The 13703-nt window shown below is 35.5% G+C and overlaps 1 protein-coding gene across 9 annotated transcripts in view; it reads left to right on the top strand.

The window, feature by feature from the left end:
• Positions 1-13703, top strand: part of CCDC18 (coiled-coil domain containing 18) — a 110752-nt gene that overhangs the window by 74846 nt on the left and 22203 nt on the right. For 8 of the 9 annotated variants that reach the window (XM_032301656.1, XM_032301650.1, XM_032301653.1 and 5 more), the window contains 3 exons: positions 933-1136; positions 5322-5459; positions 8129-8329. In XM_032301656.1, the coding sequence (XP_032157547.1) occupies positions 933-1136; positions 5322-5459; positions 8129-8329 (543 nt within the window). Of the gene's footprint in view, positions 1-274; positions 364-932; positions 1137-5321; positions 5460-8128; positions 8330-13703 lie in introns of those variants that run through there. The other variant, XM_032301657.1, reaches the window with a different exon arrangement.

Raw genomic sequence — 13703 nt, 5'->3', positions numbered from 1 at the left:
GATTTATACTGATATGTAATACACTTGGACCCAAGGTCTCCATTCCAGACGTCAGGGTCCTAATGATTTATATTCATTTCTTTCCTTCTTATCAGCCCTAAAGTCAATTACCTACATTCTAATCTCCCTCACCAAGCTAATTTAGAACTAACTTACTTTTCACTGATATTTTTTTCTCTAAGAAAACAATACTTTACTAGGGATTTAACTGAGTAGTAATGCAGAAATGTTTCAGAAGGAGTAGCAGTCCCAGTGGCAAATTTTACTTTTACAGAAAATAAGGTCATGACCTTAACCCAAACATGTGGATTAATGGTGGCTTTTGGTTATCCATGCCAGTGTATTCTCCATCTGTGAAATGGATAATCAGATATTGGCTTCTTTTGTCTCTTTATATTATTATATATTTTGCCATGTTATCATCATAATGATAAAGGATTATACAGCTTGCATATTAGTCATGCAAAATACAGTTAGTCCTAGATTAATTACGGTACATTTTCTTATCATTTAAAAAGAAAACATTGGCCATTCACAGACCTGTACCCCTGGGGTTAATAATACATTTTATGTTAATAAAAAATTAAAAATTAAAAAAAAACATTTTGTGAGTATCAGTTTCACAGTGGATGATGTTGTATGTTAAATTTTTTTTAAAGGTTTTATTTATTTGACAGAAAGACAGATAGTGACAGATAGTGAGAGAGAGCACAAGCAGGGAGGAGAGGGAGAAGCAGGTTCCCACTGGGAGCCCGATAGAGGGCTCAACCCAGGACTGTGACCTGAGCCACCCAGGCGGCTCTTGTGTGTTAAAGTTTATAGAGATTGAGTTGGGTTGGGGGAAATCACTTATTAAAAGAAAAATCAAAATAAGAAATAGGTTAATCTATATAACTTCATTTTGAAACCTACAAATATCTTGCATTTTTCAGGTTATGAAAGAACAGGAACAGTACATTGCAACTCAGTATAAGGAGGCCATAGATATGGAGCAAGAATTGAGGCTAACTCGGGAGCAGATGCAGAACTCCCATGCAGAATTGTTGGAGGCTCGTCGTCAACAAGTCCAAGCACAGAGAGAGGTAGAAAGGCTCTCAAGTGAACTGGAGGAAATAAAGCAACTCTCTAAAGAAAAAGTAATCCCTATTTTAAATAATTTTACCTTACTAAAAATCTTTTTAAAATTTTAGCATTTACTTTTTTAGATTATAGATTATATTAACTTTTACACACACTGAATGTACTTCATGCTACTGAATTTTACACTTAGACCTGGTTAAAGTGGTAAATTTTATGTTATGTATATTTTGCTAAAGTTTTAAGAAGAGAAGTGTTATATTTAGTGTAGCCTAGTAATATAAATAAGAAAACCTTTGGAATTGAGTTTTGGCCAAACTCATTAGTTTTCAATAAATTGAGTTACAGAGTACTTTTGGATTTTCAAGTGAGTTAAGCTATCATTTGGAAGAAAAAAACAAAGCTAATCTTTCTTGAGTAAAATGTTTACATTTGTAGCTACTAAGTTTATAACTGTTATGAAACCTGTAGTCCAGAACCCTTACTGAGAGAAAGTACTTTTAATAACAAGAACAATAATATAAATTGTATTTCCCCAGGATTTGGTAGAAGGTTAACAACTTTGCTTAAAAATACTAGATTGATATGCTTGGGTTAATTACTTAGACTTCTAAAAAAATGTATTTATTGGTGTTTCAGAAAAGTGCCTGTGAATCCTCTGCTTTTTATTATGGTTACTAATACAGTATAGGAATTGCATTAAAGTATCTTTACATTTAATTCTGGTAAATTTAGTGCTTTTATTCACATACCTGGTTGGTTAGACTAATAAAGAATATATAAGGGGTCATGCCTGGGTGGCTCAATTGGTTAAGTGTCTGCCCTGGGCTCAGGTTGCGATCCCAGGCTCTTGGGATGGGGTCTTGGGATGGAGTCCTGTGTTGGGCTCCCTGCTTAATGGGGAGTCATCTTCTCTCTCTGCCTCTGCCCCTCCACCAACTCATGCTTGTGCATTCTCTCTAATAAATATTTTTTTCTAATAAATTTTTTTAAAAAGAATATATAAGGAATTTTTATTAGAATATGTTGGGTATTTGCAAGTCTCCTAGGAAAAGCTCCTAGGAAGCTGTCTATTTTTATCTCATCTCTATCCTTATCAGTAGTATCTAAGTATAATATAATTGATTTTCTGTGGATATAATAAGCTCAATTAATCAAAAAAGTGAAAGTGAGGAATTATTTAAAGTGACAGTTTAACATGAAAAAATGCTCAACAGCACTCAGCATCAGGGAAATACAAATCAAAACCATAATGAGATACCACCTCACACCAGTCAGAATGGCTAAATTTAACAAGTCAGGAAATGACAGATATTGGTGAGGATGTGGAGAAAGGGGAACCTTCCTCATACACGGTTGGTGGCAATGTGAACTGGTGCAGCCACTCTGGAAAACAGTATGAAGATACCTCAAAAATTTGAAAATAGAGCTACCCTATGACCCAGCAATTACATTACTGAGTATTTACCCCAAAGATACAAATGTAGTGATCAAGAGGGGCACCTGCACCCCAATGTTTATAGCAGCAATGTCCACAGTTGCAAAACTATGGAAAGAGCCCAGATGTTCATCAACAGATGAATGGATAAAGAAGATGTATTTATATACAGTGGAATATTACTCAGCATCAAAAAAATGAAATCTTGCCATTTGCAATAATATGGACGGAACTACAGGGCATTATGCTAACTAAGTGAAATAAGTCAATCAGAGAAAGACAATTACCCTATGATCTCACTGATAAGAGGAATTTAAGAAACAAAACAGTGAATCATAGCAGAAGAGAGGAAAAAATAAAACAAGAGGAAACCAGAGAGGGAGACAAACCATAAAAGACTCTTTATCATAGAAAACAAACTGAGGATTGCTGAAGGGGGTAGAGGTGAGGGGATGGGGTAACTGGGTGATAGACATTAAGGAAGGTATATGATGTAATGAGTGCTGGATATTATATAAGACTGATGAATCACTGACCTCTACCTCTGAAACCAGTAATACATTATATGTCAATTCATTGAACTTAAATTAAAAATGGGGGGCGGGGCGCCTGGGTGGCTCAGTGGGTTAAAGCCTCTGCTTTTGGCTCAGGTCATGATCCCAGGGTCCTGGGATCGAGCCCCACATTGGGCTCTCTGCTCAGCAGGGAGCCTGCTTCCCCCTCTCTCTCTCTGCCTGCCTCTCTGCCTACTTGTGATCTCTCTCTCTCTGTCAAATAAATAAATAAATAAATATTTTTTTAAAAAATGGGGGGGAGTGACTTTTTTTATTTTCTAAGTTTCATTTAAATTCAAGCTAGTTTCAGATGTAGAATTTAGTGATTCAGCACTTACAACACCCATTGCTCATCACAAGTGCCCTCCTTAATCCCCACCACCTATTTAACCCATCCTTCCATTTTCTGGAAACCATCAGTGGTCTATAGTTAAGCTTATGTTTCTTGGGTTTCCTCTCTTTCTGTGCAACCCAGGTTTGTTTATTTTGTTTCTTAAATTACACATAAGTGAAGTCATATGGTATTTGTCTTTCTCTTACTTATTTCACTTAGCATAATTTTCTCTAGCTCTGTCCACATCATTGCAAATGGCAAGATTTGATTCTTTTTATGACTGCATAATACTCCATTATATCTATATACTGCATCTTTATCCATTATCAGTTGATGGACATTTGGGCTCTTTCCATAATTTGGCTATTGCAGATAATACTGATATAAACATCAGGGTGCATGTATCCCTTTGAATTAGTATTTTTGTATCCTTTGGGTAAATATCAAGTAGTGCATTGCTGAATCCTCAGGTAGTTCTATTTTTACCTTTTTGAGGAACCTCCACACCGTTTTCCAGAGTGGCTGCACCAGTTTGCATTCCCACCAACAGTGTAAGAGGATTCCCCTTTCTCTGCATCCTCACCGACACCTTTCTCTGGATCCTTGTTTCTTGTATTATTTTTGGTCATTTTGAGGTAGTATCTCATTGTAGTTTTGATTTGTTAAAATGATAATTTAATATAAAATATTTCAGCTCAAAACTCTAAATATGTATTCATGTGTAAATCTTTTAATTTAGGACCCAATCTTGTTTTTATGTGTGTGTGTGGGTAGGGTCTTTGATTAGAATTCCACCTAATCTTTTTGCATTAACCATACTCCTAGTCCCTCATCTATTGCAATTCTTGTTTCTTTAAAGTAGAGTAAAAATTAAAAGACATTTTTAAATCAGAGTATAACATCTATTTTACATGGGGTTTCCCACAATATTTTACAACTATTTTGATTGCTTCTAATTGAGTAAAAAATGTTTGACTCATTCAGTAAGCTGTCTCAAGGCACATAACTAATTTTTCATATAAAAACTTTCTTTTTGCGGGGCGCCTGGGTGGCTCAGTGGGTTAAGCCGCTGCCTTCGGCTCGGGTCATGATCTCAGGGTCCTGGGATCGAGTCCCGCATCGGGCTCTCTGCTCAGCGGGGAGCCTGCTTCCCAGCCTCTCTCTTTGCCTGCCTCTCTGCCTACTTGTGATCTCTCTCTGTCAAATAAATAAATAAAATCTTTAAAAAAAAAAAACAACAACAAAAAAAACTTTCTTTTTGCATGTATATTTCCTCAATGTTCATATATAATGTATATTAGAATTGCATAATTATAATAACAAGCACAACTAGCATAAATAGGTTTGGATAAACACAACTGACTCTTTTTCTTTTTAAAGATTTTATTTATATATTTGAGAGAGAGAGAGAGAGAGCGCGAGCGCATACACACTCATTAGTGGGGGGGAAGGGCACAGTGGGAAGCAGACTCCCTGCTGAGTGGGAAGCCTGGCCATGCAGAGCTCAATCCCAGGACCCTGGGATCACAGCCTGAGCCAAAGGCAGATGCTTAACTGATTGAGCCATGCAGGCACCCCACAACTGACTCTTGTTAAGCAAACAGTGCATTTGGTGAATAAAATGCATAGGCAAACCTTACAGTAGACTTATCTACTGAAGTTCAACATACTGTGGTTATTTGTTTTACAGAATGCATCGGTTAGTGAACTATTACATTGTGATAAACAATATACTAATACAGTCCCATTTGTAGTCTCTTAAATGTCTAGATTTTAAGGTATACCATTTAATAAACTAATTTTGTGTATGAGCACTTATATAGTATTATAAAAGATTAAAATACTTCCATAAATCCACATGATTGGTTTAGCTATAATAATCAAATAAACAAACTTTCCTTAATGTGTCATTTTTAAGGAAGCTCATGGACACCATTTAGCTGAAGAATTGGGGGCTTCTCAAGTACGTGAAGCTCATTTAGAAGCAAGAATGCAAGCAGAAATCAAGAAATTGTCAGCAGAAGTAGAATCTCTCAAAGAAGCTTATCATCTGGAGGTAAAGGAAAATGTTAATTTGTTCCGTAACTCCCTGCTACAGAAGTGGATTGAACTATCTAAATGAAACTATAAGTCTAGCTTCTAAATGTTCATTATAGAATAACTCATTATGGTCTTCATTTCTGGTAGCTAAATATAATTCCACTTCATATCCAGTGAGTTCATGCACTGTGGGGTTAAGAGCTTAAAGTCTTGAGGTAGGTAGTCTAGTTCCAAATCTCAGCTTATCACCTGGCACTTATGTGACCTCGAGCAATTAACATCTGTCTAAAATGGGCAGAATAATCATATGTACCTCATAGACTGGATTAAATGAATTAAATGGATTCAATGAATATAGTTAAAGATCTTAGGCCACAGCCTGGCTTATCATCATCATCATCAGTTATAAATAGCACTTGCCAAAACTAACTGGAGATATTTAGTAAACAACATAAGTAGTTTCATGTGCTATGAATGTACAATGCTTTGCAATTTCCGACATTTGTTCTGATAGTAAGTTAGAGAGGCAAAATTAGAACCTGATACTTTTTATCTACCTAGTATGTCCTGAGCCTTTATAGAAATGAAGTGTTATCAATTAGAATAGCACTTCTTGTCTTTTTAAAAACTATATCTAACAATATCTAAAATGTATGTATTAGAACTAAATAAATTACAGAGTTCTAATAAAGCATTTTTCTATATGAAAAGGATTACAACTACATTCAGAACTACTCCTTTCAAAGGATTTGGAACTATCATATTTGTGAGAGATTGGTAAGGCTTGTAGTCACTGGTCACTATGTCTTGCTTAAATGTGTTTAGATTCAGATCTCTTTGAAAACATTGTGTCTGCCAAACAAAACATATTTGCAAACTGAATCCAGTTAATAGGCTAAGAGATTTCAGTCCTTGGTCTTTAAAGACAAATGGAATGCTGTTGGATTCAACATAATTATTTAATAAGTAAATATTAGCTACTCAACCAAGTGACCATCAGTAATAACTAGTCCAGCTAGAGTGTTTACCAGCAAGTATTCTTGGCATTTTTATTATGTAATCTTTACTCTACTTTTATTTCTTATCATTCAATTTTTTACTTCAAGTTTTTTAAGCCCTCTGAAAGTATTTATAAGCAGGTAGTACATAAAATGAATTGTGAAAATAGGTTTTAATGTTGCTGTTTAATATTTGATACTGTTTTATATGTATAATATAAAAATTTGTAATATGTTTTTATCCTCTTTGGTACTTGACAAAGATTTATTTTTAAAGCATGTATGTTGTTTGAATATAAAAATGAAGGAATAAATCATTAAAGGGGGTGGGAGGTTGGGGTACCAGGTGGTGGGTATTATAGAGAGCACAGATTGCATGGAGCACTGGGTGTGGTGAAAAAATAATGAATACTGTTTTTCTGAAAATAAATAAATTGAAAAAAAAGTAACAAAGTTAGTAAAAAGGATTAATAATTTTTAATAGCATTTTAAAAATTATAGGTTTCAGACTTGTCAGAAAAGTCAGTAATAATTGCAAAAGTCCTAATATTTTTTTCAAAGATTTTATTTATTTATTTTTATGAGAGAAAGAGAGTGAGCACAAGCACAGGGAGTGGCAGGCAGAGGGAGAGGGAGAAGCAGACTCCCTGTTGAGCAAGGAGCCTGATGCAGGACTTAATCCCAGGACCCTAGGATCATGACCTGAGCTGAAGGCAGAAGCCAAACCCATTGAGCCACCCACATGCCCCCTGATATTTTTGATAATAGATTTTTTTTTAAAGTTTTTATTATGGAGAATTTTGGAAGAATGGTATAAATCCTCCTATATTTATTATTCAACTTTAATAATTGCCAACCTATTGGCCAATGTGATTTCATTTATAAGTATGCTGACAATTTCTTTTTAAAAGAGAATACTTTGGGGCGCCTGGGTGGCTCAGTTGGTTAAGTGGCTGCCTTCGGCTCAGGTCATGATCCCAGGGTCCTGGGATCAAGTCCCACATTGGGCTCCCTGCTCACTGGAAGGCCTACTTCTCCCTCTTCCTCTCCCTCTGCCTCCTACTCTGCCTACTTGTATTCTCTCTGTCAAATAAATAAATAAAATCTTTAAAAAAGGGGGGCAGAATACTTTTGAGAATGAAAAATGATGCTGTTCTTAACTACACCAGGATGCCAGGCATAAAACCTGCTGAGTCTCGAGCAAACTGGGAAGTATGATCACCACATCTCACTCACTTCCCTTCCCCCACGTATCTATCTCTATTTGAAGCAAATCTCAGACATCATTATTTCATCAGTAAACATTTCGGTAACTCTAAAAGATAAGTGATATTTTAAATACTATCATCACGCCTAAAAATTGACAATAACTTGTGAATATTATCAAATACCCATCATTTGTTCACATTTTCTCAATTGTCACAAAAATGTCTGTATAGGTAAAGTGGTTCAAATCAGAAACAAAAACAGCCCATTGTATGTGGCTAACTGTTCTTAGGTAAATTTAAGACCATAGGTTTCTTCTTCCTCTTTTTTCCTCTAATCGGTTATTTGTTGAGAAATCAGATGTTTGTACCTATAATCAGAATTTACTTTAGTACAAATGGAAGTGAAAAGTATTAGAATATTTTCGAAACCAACTCCCTCCTATTTTTTTCCTTTTCTTTTCAATTTTGGGGCTGTGTAGATGATGTCACATCAAGAGAACCATGCGAAGTGGAAGATTTCTGCTGACTCTCAAAAGACTTCTGTTCAGCAACTAAATGAACAGTTAGAGAAGGCAAAACTGGAATTAGAAGAAGCACAGGACACTGTAAGCAATTTGCATCAACAAGTCCAAGATAGGAATGAAGTAATTGAAGCTACAAATGAAGCATTACTTATTAAAGTAAGTAAACATATAGAAGTACATAAAATATAAGTACATTTATGACTTGTTTTCCCTGTCCTTAGTTTATAAAGGAAAATATGATCAAATGTTGACCAGTTTGAATAAAAGGCATTTTATTTAGAAGATATTGGGTGTGGGAATTATGAGTATGATGTATATCATATTACCTCAGGAGAAATAATTTTTAAGTTCAAACATAAAAAGTTTTAGATATATTTTTTTGGTAAGAAAATTTTTCTGCTTTCTTAGCAAATTCAGTTATATAATACCTATATTACCAACTGTCGTCACCATGTTATACATTAGATCCTCAGACCTTATTCATCTTTTAGTTAAAATGTTATACTGTTTCACTAACCTCTATTTCCACCACTGCCTAGCAATCCCTTTTCTATCTGCTGTTTCATTATTATGTTATGTCACCATATAGTATGTCATTAGTTTTGTTTCTTTTTTTTAAAGATTTTATTTATTTATTTGACAGAGAGAAATCACAAGCAGATGGAGAGGCAGGCAGAGAGAGAGAGAGAGGGAAGCAGGCTCTCCGCTGAGCAGAGAGCCCGATGCGGGACTCGATCCCAGGACTCCGAGATCATGACCCGAGCCAAAGGCAGCGGCTTAACCCACTGAGCCACCCAGGCGCCCCATGTCATTAGTTTTTGATGTAGTGTTCAATGATTCATTGTTGTTGTTTTTTTTTAAAAGGTATTTATTTATTTATTTATTTATTTATTTGACATAGAAATCTCAAGTAGGCAGAAAAGCAGGCAGAGAGAGAGGAGGAAACAGGCTCCCTGCTGAGCAGAGAGCCCGATGCGGGGCTCAATCCCAGGACCCTGGGATCGTGACCTAAGCCGAAGGCAGAGGCTTTAACCCACCGAGCCACCCAGGTGCCCCTATGATTCATTGTTTACATATAACATCCAGTGCTCCATGTAATATGTGCCCTGTTTAATACCCATCACCATCATCATCTGCTGTTTCTGAGTTTGATTCTCTCTCTTTTTTTTTTTAGACTCCACATACAAGTGATACCATGAACTGTTTTTCTGTTTTATTTAATTTAGCGTAATGTCCTCAAGGTCCATCCATGTTGTCGCAAATAAGGTGTCCTTTCTCATGGCTGAATAATAGTCTACTGTGTGTATCTACATACCACATCTTTATCCATTCATCTGTTGATGAACACTGTGGTTGTTTGCTTAACTTGGCTGTGATGCTGCCATGAATGAACTTGGAAATACATGTCTCTCTGATATCCTGTATTAATTCCTTTTGTGTATATACCCAAAACTGGTATTGTAGCATCATATGGTAGTTCTAATTTTAATTTTATCCAGAACCTTCATACTGTTTTTCACAGTGGCTGTCCCAATTTACGTTCCCACCAACAGTGCACAAAGGTTCCCTTGTCTCCACGCCCACACCAACACTTGTTATCTCTGGGTTTTTGGTGGTTGTTGGGTTTGTTTGCTTTTTTTAATACTAGCCATTCTCACAGGTATGAGATAGTATCTCTTTATGGTTCTGATTTGCATTTCTCCTGATGATGAGTGATGTTGAGCACCTTTTCATGTACCTGTTGCCTGTCTATATGTCTTCTTCAGAAAAATACCTGTTCAGTTCCTCTGCCAACTTTTAATTGTATTTGGGTTTTGAGTTGTATGAATTCTTAATATATTTCAGATATTCACCCTTTATCAGATATATGATTTTCAGATATTTTCTCCATGTATGTAGGTTGCCTTTTCATTTTGATAGTTTACACTACATTGCAGAGCTTTTTAGTTGAATATAGTCCCATTTATTTATATCTGCTTTCATTGCCCTTGTTTTTGTGTCAGATCCAAAAAATTATTGCCAAACTTGATATCAAGTAGCTTAATCCATACTTTTTCTTCTAGGAAATTTATGGTTTCTTTTAAGTGTTTCATCCATTTGGAGTTGATTTTTGTGTATGGTGTAAGATGGTAATGAAGTTTTTTCTTTTTTCATCTGACTGTGCAGTTTTCCCAGCACAACTTGTAGAGAAACTATACTTTTCTCATTGTGTATTCTTGGCTCCTTTGTCATAAGTTAATTTGCTGTATATACATGGGCTTATTCCTGGACTCTCTGTTCTGTTCCATTGATCCATGTATCCATTTCTATACCATTACCATACTTTTTTTTATTACTATATAGCTTTGTAATATAGATTGAAATGAAGAAGTGTGATGCCTCCAGCTTTCTTCTTTTTTCTTAAGATTACTTTAGATATTTGGGTCTTTTCTGGTTCCATACAGATTTTAGGATTGTTCTGTTTCTTTGAAAAATGCCACTGGAATTTGGATGGGGATTGAACTGAATCTGTGAATTGCTTTGGATAATACAGTGATTTTGTATCTTACAACTTTACTGAATTCATTTATTGTAACAATTTTTTGATGGATTTTTTAGTGTTTTCTATATATAATATCATGTTATCTGCAAATACAGCTGCTTTCCAATTTGGATACTTATTTCTTCTGTCTTTCCTTTTTTTCTTCCTCCCCGCTTCCTTCCTTCCTTTTTTTCTGGAGGGAGAGAAAAGGGAGTGGGAAGGGCAGAAGGAAGGGGAGAGAGGGAATCCTAAGCAGGCTTCAGGCCCAGCACAGAGCCTGACACAGAGCTCTGTCTCACAACCCTGAGGTCATAACCTAAGCCGAAATCAAGAGTCAGATGCTTAACCCACTGAGCAACCCAGGCACCCCTTTTATTTCTTTTTCTTGACTAATGGCTCTGGGTAGAACTTCCAGTACTATGTTGAATAAAAGTGGCAAGAGTGTTCCTGGTCTTACAGAATGTTGAATTTTTTCAAATGTTTTTTCTGCATTTGTTGAGATGATCATAAAATTTTTATCCTTTATTTTGTTAATGTGGTGTATCATGCTGATTTTTTTTGCAGATGGTAAACCTAATCATCTTTATACATCTATGGAATTAATCCAACTTGATCATTATGTATTATCCTTCTAATATATTATTGAATTCAGCTTTTCTTCAATTTTGTTGAGGAATTTTGCATCTATTTTCATCAAGGATACTGGCCTCTACTTTTCTTGGGGCTTCCCTGTCTAGTTAGGTATCTGGGTGACCGGCTCCTAAAATGAGTTTGGAAGGGTTTCCTTCTCTTCTGTTTTTTTTGGAAAAGCTTGAGAAGGGCTGGTATTAATTCTTCCTTAAAGTTTGGTAGAATTTGTAATGAAGTCATCTGGTCCTGGACTTTTGTTTCTTTGGAAGTTTTTGATTACTGATCTAATTTCCTTACTATTAATTGGTTTGTTCAGATATTCTATTTTTTCATGATTGTCTTGATAGATTTTGTGTTTCTAGGAATTTATCTGTTTCTTCTAGATTGTCCAGTTTGTTGGCATATAAGTCTTCATATCAATCTGAAATGATTCTTTGTATTTCTTTGGTAGCAGTTGAAATGTCTTCTCCTTCATTTCTGATTTTATTTATTTGGGCCCTTTTTCCCCTTGGTAAATCTGGCTAAATATTTGTGTATTTTTTTTTTTAAGATTTTATTTTTTTGTTTGACAGAGAGATCACAAGTAGGCAGAAAGGCAAGCGGGAGGGTGGGGAAGCAGGCTCCCCACTGAGCAGAGAGCCTGACGTGGGGCTCGATTCCACAACCCTGAGATCATGACCTGAGCTGAAGGCAGAGGCTTAACCCGCTGAGCCACCCAGGTGCCCCTTTATTTTATTTTTTTAAAAGAATATTATGCAGCCATCAAAAAACCCTGAAATCTTGCCATTTGGAACTTGGATGGAACTAGAGAATACTAGGTTAAGCAAAGTAAGTCAATCAGAGAGGGACAATTATCATATGATCTCACTGATTTGAGGAATTTGAGAAACAAGACAGAAGATTATAGGGGAAGGGAGGGGGAAATGAAACAAGACGAAACCAGAGTGGGAAACAAACCTTAAGAGACTCTTGGTCTCAGGAAACATACTGAGGGTTTCTGGAGTGGAAGGGAGTAGGAGAGATGGGGTGGCTGGGTTATGGACATTGGGGAGGATATGTGCTATGGTGAACACTGTGAATTGTGTAAGACTGATGATTCACAGACCTGTACCCCTGAAACAAATAATACATTATATGTTAATTTTTTTAAAAAACCCTCTGCTCAGTTTCCCTGACCTTTTCTGTTGTCTTTTTAGTCTCTATTTCTGCTCTATCTTTGTTATTTCCCCTTCTCCTAGCTTTGGGCTTAGTTTGTTCTTTTTCTAGTTCCTTAAAGTGTGAAGTTAGGTTATTTGCAATCTTTCTTGTTTTCTAATGTAGGTGTTATCACTATGAACTTCCCTCTTAAAAATATTTTTGCTATATCTCATAATTTTTGGTGTTTTGTATTTCCTTTCTCATTTGCCTTGAGATAATTTTTTAAAATTTCTTTAGCCTATTGGCTGTTCTGTAGCATATTTTTTAATGCCCACATAATTGTGAACTGTCAGTTTTCTTATAATTTATTTTTGATTTTATATCATTGTGGTTGGAATATATTAATATTTCAGTCTTCTAAAATTCATTAAGACTTGTTCTGTGGCCTAACACATGGTTTACCTTGGAGAATGTCCCTTGTATATTTGAGAAGAATGTATACAGGCCTTATGCTGTATGGAATGTTCTGCAAATGTCTGTTAAGTGCATTTGATCTTATGTGTGGTTCAAGTCCAATTTTTCCTTATTGATTTTTCTGCCTTGATCTAGCCATTGATGAAAATGGGATATTTAAGTCCCCTACCATTATTATATTTCTGTCTTTTTCTTCCCTCATGTCTGTTAATATTTGCTTTATATATTTATATATGTTTTTCGGCTCATAAATATTTATATAATGTACTCTTATTATTAGATTGATCCTTTTGTCATTATATAATGACATTCTTTGTCTGACAGTTTTGGCTTAAAGATTGTTTTTTCTGATGTAGGTATAGCTATACAAGTATTCATTTGATTTCCATTTATATGGGATATTTTTTTATCTATATTATTTTTAAAAATTTTTATTTTAAATTCCAATATAGTTAACATACAGTGTTTTGCTAGTTTTCAGTGTATGACATAGTGATTAGGCACTTCTGTACATCACCCCTTGCTCATTAGGACAAGTGGTCTCCTTAATCCCCATCACCTATTTTCCCCATCCTCCCACCCACCTCCCATCTGGTAACCATCACTTTGTTCTCTGCAGTTAAGGGTCTGTTTGTTGGTTTATCTATCTCTTTTTTTTCCCTTTGCTTGTTTTATATGTTTCTTATATTCCACATATGAGTGAAATCATATAGGGTATTTGTCTTTGTCTAACTGACTTAATTCACTTAGCATTGTACTTTCTAGCTC

The sequence above is a fragment of the Mustela erminea genome, chromosome 10 (genome assembly GCF_009829155.1).
Source record: "Mustela erminea isolate mMusErm1 chromosome 10, mMusErm1.Pri, whole genome shotgun sequence".
NCBI lineage: Eukaryota > Metazoa > Chordata > Mammalia > Carnivora > Mustelidae > Mustela > Mustela erminea.
Note: the sequence above shows the minus strand (reverse complement) of the source record. Positions and strands in the feature narration are given on the sequence as shown.